At 41.2% G+C, this 6,436-nt stretch overlaps 1 protein-coding gene across 1 annotated transcript; it reads right to left on the reverse strand.

The window, feature by feature from the left end:
- Positions 1-687: 687 nt before the first annotated feature.
- LOC147609368 (trihelix transcription factor DF1-like) lies at positions 688-3,435 on the reverse strand. The gene has a single exon (XM_086787665.1). It carries the CDS (start codon positions 2,756-2,758, stop codon positions 1,256-1,258), a length of 1,503 nt encoding a protein of 500 aa, XP_086643791.1. The 5' UTR covers positions 2,759-3,435; the 3' UTR covers positions 688-1,255.
- Between the last annotated feature and the right edge of the window lie 3,001 nt (positions 3,436-6,436).

Here is a 6,436-nt window from a genome sequence, read left to right on the forward strand (position 1 = left end):
AAGCTCAAGATATCACTGGGTGGATAGCTGAAGTACATTGCCACATGATGCCCCTATAATTATTCATTCAAGCTAACCAGCCTTCCACATGCTTGCATATGAATACTGTAAAACCACATACATATGGAAACCTTGTGATACAAAAAATGTGATGAGCACCACATCCACCTCTCCTACTCCACTACATGCCTTCTAAAATAGGCCCTTCGAATGTATCACCATTTCCATACTTGAGGTTGCAACTATGTTTCATCTAGGGAATGGCCTTGGGAAGACCATTCGTGCCAGGAAAAACGGGGAGCAATGTCAGCAGCAACCAATTTTCCACAGGGGATATCTCACCCAGGGCCATTCTCTGACATCCTGGAAGTAAGGAGGAGCAACAACTCAGCAGGAAGCAGTACTCCTGAGATGATAGCAATGGCTGGCCCGTCCTCTCTCTAACAAATCAACAGTCTGCCAAGAATTGCCGCCGAAGCGCGGATGTGTCAGAAAGCACCCGGATTCCAATGCAGGAACTCTGATCTTCGGATGGCCTTGACGCCCGTGCTATGACAATGACAGCAGCCAGAGCAGAGGACACTTCACCACTTACTTCTTCAAGCACTCATGCAAATCACTCAGCATGTGCCTGTGCCTTGAGCTCATCAAGACAGGCATTAAACTACATCATGCAATTTGAGACACTTTAAATAACATCCATAAACATTTCTGACATTTGAAACAAGAGACAACTGTTTTGACCAAAACCTAGCTTCACTCTTAACCGAATGACAGGGCCATCTCATTATAAAAGTTGTGCACATCAGGCACTTGTGATTCACCTCTAGCCTCAAGACTAAGGGGTGGGGGGCTTACTTTCCCTCTGCAAAGTAGCCTATAGAGGCTACCCTCTTCTCCACAATTAAACACAGGTAAAAATGAAAAGGAGTTCTGGCCCTATGCTCCCCACAACATAAAGGTTCGGCTGTGGCTCTTGTGGCTGGGCCTACACTGACATTTAATCATAGAGGCAGGAGTGCTTAGCAAAACGTTGGCGGCATCAGGATGTCTCTCTTGCACTGTCAGCAAAATCCATGCAGAAAGTAAATCATGAAGTTGAAGTATACAAATTGCACTGACTACCTAGAGATACTTGTGGTATCAAAAAAGGCTCAGACAGATTTCCAATTTCTTAAATTGACCCGATCACATGTAGCCAACCATGTCCTGATATCATGGACATGCGCAGATGCCTGCTAAAGAGCAATTTGCCTCATAGGTTGCAATGCCCTTCCTCCATGAAGGTTTTCAGCTCCATAAAGAAAGGGCTTTCACTTTGGTCTCTCCTTCCATCCGTGACGTCCTTGAACTCTGCCATCAACTTGTCCCACTTCTCCCTGCATTGCTTTCCATCTCTGTGGATGCCTTGAGCTCCTAGAGCCTCTGCTAACTCTTCCCACAACGAAGCTCTTCTTGTGAGCATGGTGAACTTGCTGTCCATCTCCATTCTCAGTTTAATCAACCGCAACACCTCAGACCTCTTCCAATTCTTGGATCTCTTCTTTGGCCCTCCTTGCTCATCTGATTGGTTCTCACCCAAATTCACCATTGGTGCGAACCCGGCACATGACGTCTCCCCGAGAAGCCTTTGGGTGAGAATGATCATTGCATTGTTGAACACGCGCCTTTGCTCACGCTCCTCGGCTCTCAATCTATCCTCTCTCTCCTGCCTGAGTTTCTCCTTCAACTGCTCTCTCTTTTCCACTGCGTCCATCAGATCAGTGAAGAACTTCTGCTGCTTTGCAAGCAAGGTTTCCATGAGCTCCTGCACAGCTGGAAGGTCAGTGACAGACACATAATTCAAAACTTTTTTTCTCTTTTTGACTTGAGTGTGGTTATCCATGGCATGCTCAGGATGATTATCTCCGAAAGCATCTGCAGTTGCAGCATAGAAATGAGGAGAATCTTCCTCTCTGAGACCAATCTCTCCACTCAGATCAAGCTCCAGTTCTTCACTCTGCTGGCCAGTTTCATGTCTCTCCTTGATTGGGCCCATGATATGCTCACCCTCTCTCTCCCTCTTCTTGGACCTTCCTGCCAGCAGCAAGTGAAGCTCATCATGGTAAGGGAAATCTTCCTTCTCTCTGATACCATCTCTCACCTCTTTGTAGCTTGCACAGAGCTTCTCCCACTTATCCTTGCACTGCTGCACATCTCGGGAGAAGCCATCTCTTTGAAGGGCATCAGCAATTTGATCCCAAAGCTCCGATTTTTTGCCCGTCTGCCCAAACTTAGCATCGATGTCACTCCTTACCCGGATAAGCTTTAAGGTTTCAGGCCGGGTCCAGTTCTTAGAGCGCTTCCGGTGCTCCCGTTCACGTTTGCGATCATCCTCTCGTGAGGTCCCCTCGCAGTCCATCAAGTTTTCAGTGTTGATGTACAAACGGGCTTCTGATGCCCCCATGGTTTCCTTCATGGCCATGGCCGACCTCATGAAGGAAGAAGGCGGCATGGAGGGGCTGGTAATGGCCAGGGGAGGTGCATATGAAGTGAAACATGATGAGAACTCCCTCATCTCTGAGGAGACCAGAAGCTCGGTCCTGTTCTCTCCAGAATTTTCGATGGACGGGCTTTGAGGAAGCTCTGGGCGGTAGGCAAAATCATCCAGCTCACTCCTTGCAGGCAATGACTTGTTAGCAGCAATGGCAGAAGGCCGCGGAATGTAGGAAGGGAAAGGGCGGGGCAAGGGTAGCGTAAATCTCTCAGACCCATACATGATTGTTTGCAGCAGAAAAACCTAAAGTCAACACTGCATGTTTATCCTGCACCTCCGTGTTTTCTGCTCTGATCAGAAAACCCTAAAAGCATCTACATTTGTACATCCTGCTACTATGGTGACGAAAAACCATCCCTGAAAGCTTCTGTCTCTGCACATCCTGCTACTTATAACCTGGTATCTGCAATCCTGATGAAGAAGCGGCAGAAAACCCTAAAAGAATGTGCTGTGCATGTTCTGGTATATTGCCATCAAGGTGACAAAGCAGCAGCAACCCTAAAACTATCCCTTTGAGGGAAACCCTAAAAACAAATCCCAGACAAGCATCGAGATAAAAGTACTCAGGCAGTAACCATGTAAAACCCTAAAAAGCAGAACCGCGCAGAAACCATGACAGCCTCATGACGTTGGCCATTGAAATCGCCCCCGTGAGTCAGAAAACTGCGGTGGATTATTCTCTCTCACCAGCTCAGACTAAGCCATGTTCATGTCCTACTGTACTCTGTAAATCTGCCACCATGATGATGAAGATGAAGAAGAAGAAGCTGCTGCACAGCAGGGCTAGTGCTTAACTACACTCTCTTCTTTGTTAGGAAAGAATATTAAAGATGTCTCCTTTTTTAAATATATATACTCAACTGTTAATTTCAAGGCAATAAAAGAAATCTGTATATCAGCATCTCAACCTTGTCTTTGTTTAAGAGGATAGAATCTACCACTCCTTAGACCTTTCTTTACTTAAGAGGATAGACTTTTGTATACAATATTTTATAATCTCTGAATGTTGTATTAATCATGTGATAGACTAAGGAGGATAGAGTTTTGTATATAATAATTATATTCTCTTAATGTTGTATTAATGATACGATGTTTCCTTCGTAAGCACGGATTACATTCAAGGAATGTCTATACTTTCTATGGATGACATCAACGTGTGCTTCAACTCTATTTGTGGACCCTTTATTGCTTTATATGTAGGTAGACTCTCTCATCACAATCGTATCTAATGTTGTGTGGGATATCAGCACTACCCTAGCTATAGACACCATCAACCATGGAGTGTGCTTCAACTCCAACACTCGAAACTTCATTGTCTTGTTTCAATCGCACTCTGACTTGTCTCATTGTCATCGATTATGATGCTATTGTCGGTATTGTTGCAAGAGATTCTTGGCTAGCTCATCATGGGATGTACAGTGTTGGTGGTATCACTATAAGGGTTATTATATAAAATATATTTATGCATTCAAGGGGTATTTTTGAAATCCCTCATTTGTGAATCCAAACATTTAAAATGACCCATTCATAACTTTTTGTTCAAAATAAATATATTCCCTTATGAGGATGTTTGGTTTTTAAGCAAGAAGTCGCAGGTTCAATCCCAGATACAAAGCTAATTAGCAGCATTACGTTGAGGCATTTTGTAAGTGGTATTTGAAAGGGGATACCCATTTTGTAAGTGGTATTTGAAAGGGGATACCCATTTTGTGGTAATTAAATATGTGAATGCGAATAATCTTTAAAATAAAAGCTTCCATAGATCATGAAAACCATATGATTTATGTACCCTAATATCATCCATGCATATTTGGATCAGCTTCGTTGACTATGGAGCCTAGTATTCTATGAGATGTTGTGCTTGGTCAACACAATATCAAGGACTTTTAGCAAGAAATTATTGGATTAAAAAAACAAAAGGGGCATTAATCTCATGTTGTACCCAAAGAATGTTCCTAATTATGTTACATAATTACACACTTCTAGTCAAAGGGCCATTGGTACCCTCATACTCAAGAATTAGAATATCATCTATGCTAGGTGATGTAAAGTAATAGTAAGTATTATGAGTTTGTAAAAAAGCTTATTACCATATCACTACTAGAGCCTTGTGATGCAAACAGCCTCCAAGTGCATTTAGGTGTGACAAAATGAGCTTAAAAGTTGTTCTTATTTTAGACAAAACATCTGCATGAGTAGAGTATATATTTCTTGTAAATGAAGATACATGGATAGTACAAATAAACTAAGGAACTCTCTCTCTCTCTCTCTCTCTCTCTCTCTCTCTCTCTCTCTCTCTCTCTCTCTCTCTCACACACACACACACACACACACACGCACGCTTCTCATCTATTATAAAACTCACATGAAATTGGATACCTTTATATATATATATATATATATATATATATATATATATATATCCTACAAACAAACACACACACACACACACACACACACACACACACACTCACATGCACATTTCTCATTTTGGTAAATCCTACAAACTCACATGAAATTGGATACATTTATATATATATATATATATATATATATATATATATATATATATATCCTACAAACTCACATGAAATTGGATACATTTATATATATATATATATATATATATATATATATATATATATATATATATATATCCTACAAACAAACACACACACACACACACACACACACACACTCACATGCACATTTCTCATTTTGGTAAATCCCTTATTAGTGGTATGAAAGCTTTGGTGGTAGATTCACATAACTACCCATTATTTTGGGTCCATTCACATAAGGGCAGCTTCCAAATAATAAACTAAACCTAATCTATTACATGCGAGATTTACTCGACTAACATGGCATTCATTCCTGCTAAGCCAGCTATGGCTGGCTATAGTTTATGACCCTGCAAACGCACTGAGGAGCTGGTGATGGCTGGTTATGGTTTATGACTCTAGAAACGCAAGTTGGCAACTTCATGCAGCCGTACCTATATAAACTGGTGTAAGGTGAGTGCTTATACACTCACTTAGCCCGTGTCTTGTGGTTGTTTGCCATGTCTCTTGTGCTTGCATCAGCAGGGAGTTCTTCCTCTCAGGTAGCTCATGTCTCTTGTGCTTGCATCAGCAAGGAGTTCTTCCTCTCAGGTAACTCATATGGATTTACCTTTGATATACTAGTAATGGTATATAGACTATTGAGTCCCATGATGGTTGTCAATGGGAATCTCTTTGCTCTGTACAAAATTATGGGTTAATGACTTGGTTGAAACCCACATTGTGCTTTTTCCATATTGTGTATTCTTCAGACTATTCATTTTGACTTATGATGCATGAATGGATGATGACCTTTAGCAGATTCCTATCTATGAATTAATATCTGATTTCGGATAATATATTCTCTAGTTTTTTGGTACACCTACAGTTGAGTCTTTCTGGCTAAAATGAGCTTGGCACTACACTTATGAGCAAATCTTGAAATCTAATCTCTAGATGCCCTAAACCACTAGACACACATCAAGGTTACAGAGCAGCGCATAGCTTTTTCCTTTGAGTATTATGTTACCCCGGTGGTTGTTTAATATAGGCTTGATACAAACTAATTAAGCATTTTGAATTTTTCAACTGAAGTCTTACATGGCTTAGTACTCATGATGTGCTGATTCAATATCAATGATGATATGTTTCTAGTTTTTCTGTGGTGATGATCTCTTAGTCTTTTATGATTGCACACCTACAGTTGAGTCTGTGATGGTGATTGATCTATGTATATGGAAATCTAACCTTAGCTTATGATGCCCTAATCTCTGATTCACAAGTATTGACAGATCGCCAATAATACAAGGTTGTGCACATTTTTCTTGAATCTACAATGCCCAGTATGGTTTTTAATAGG

This window comes from Cibotium barometz, chromosome 51 (genome assembly GCF_041138505.1).
Source record: "Cibotium barometz isolate CiBa-2024 chromosome 51, ASM4113850v1, whole genome shotgun sequence".
NCBI lineage: Eukaryota > Viridiplantae > Streptophyta > Polypodiopsida > Cyatheales > Cibotiaceae > Cibotium > Cibotium barometz.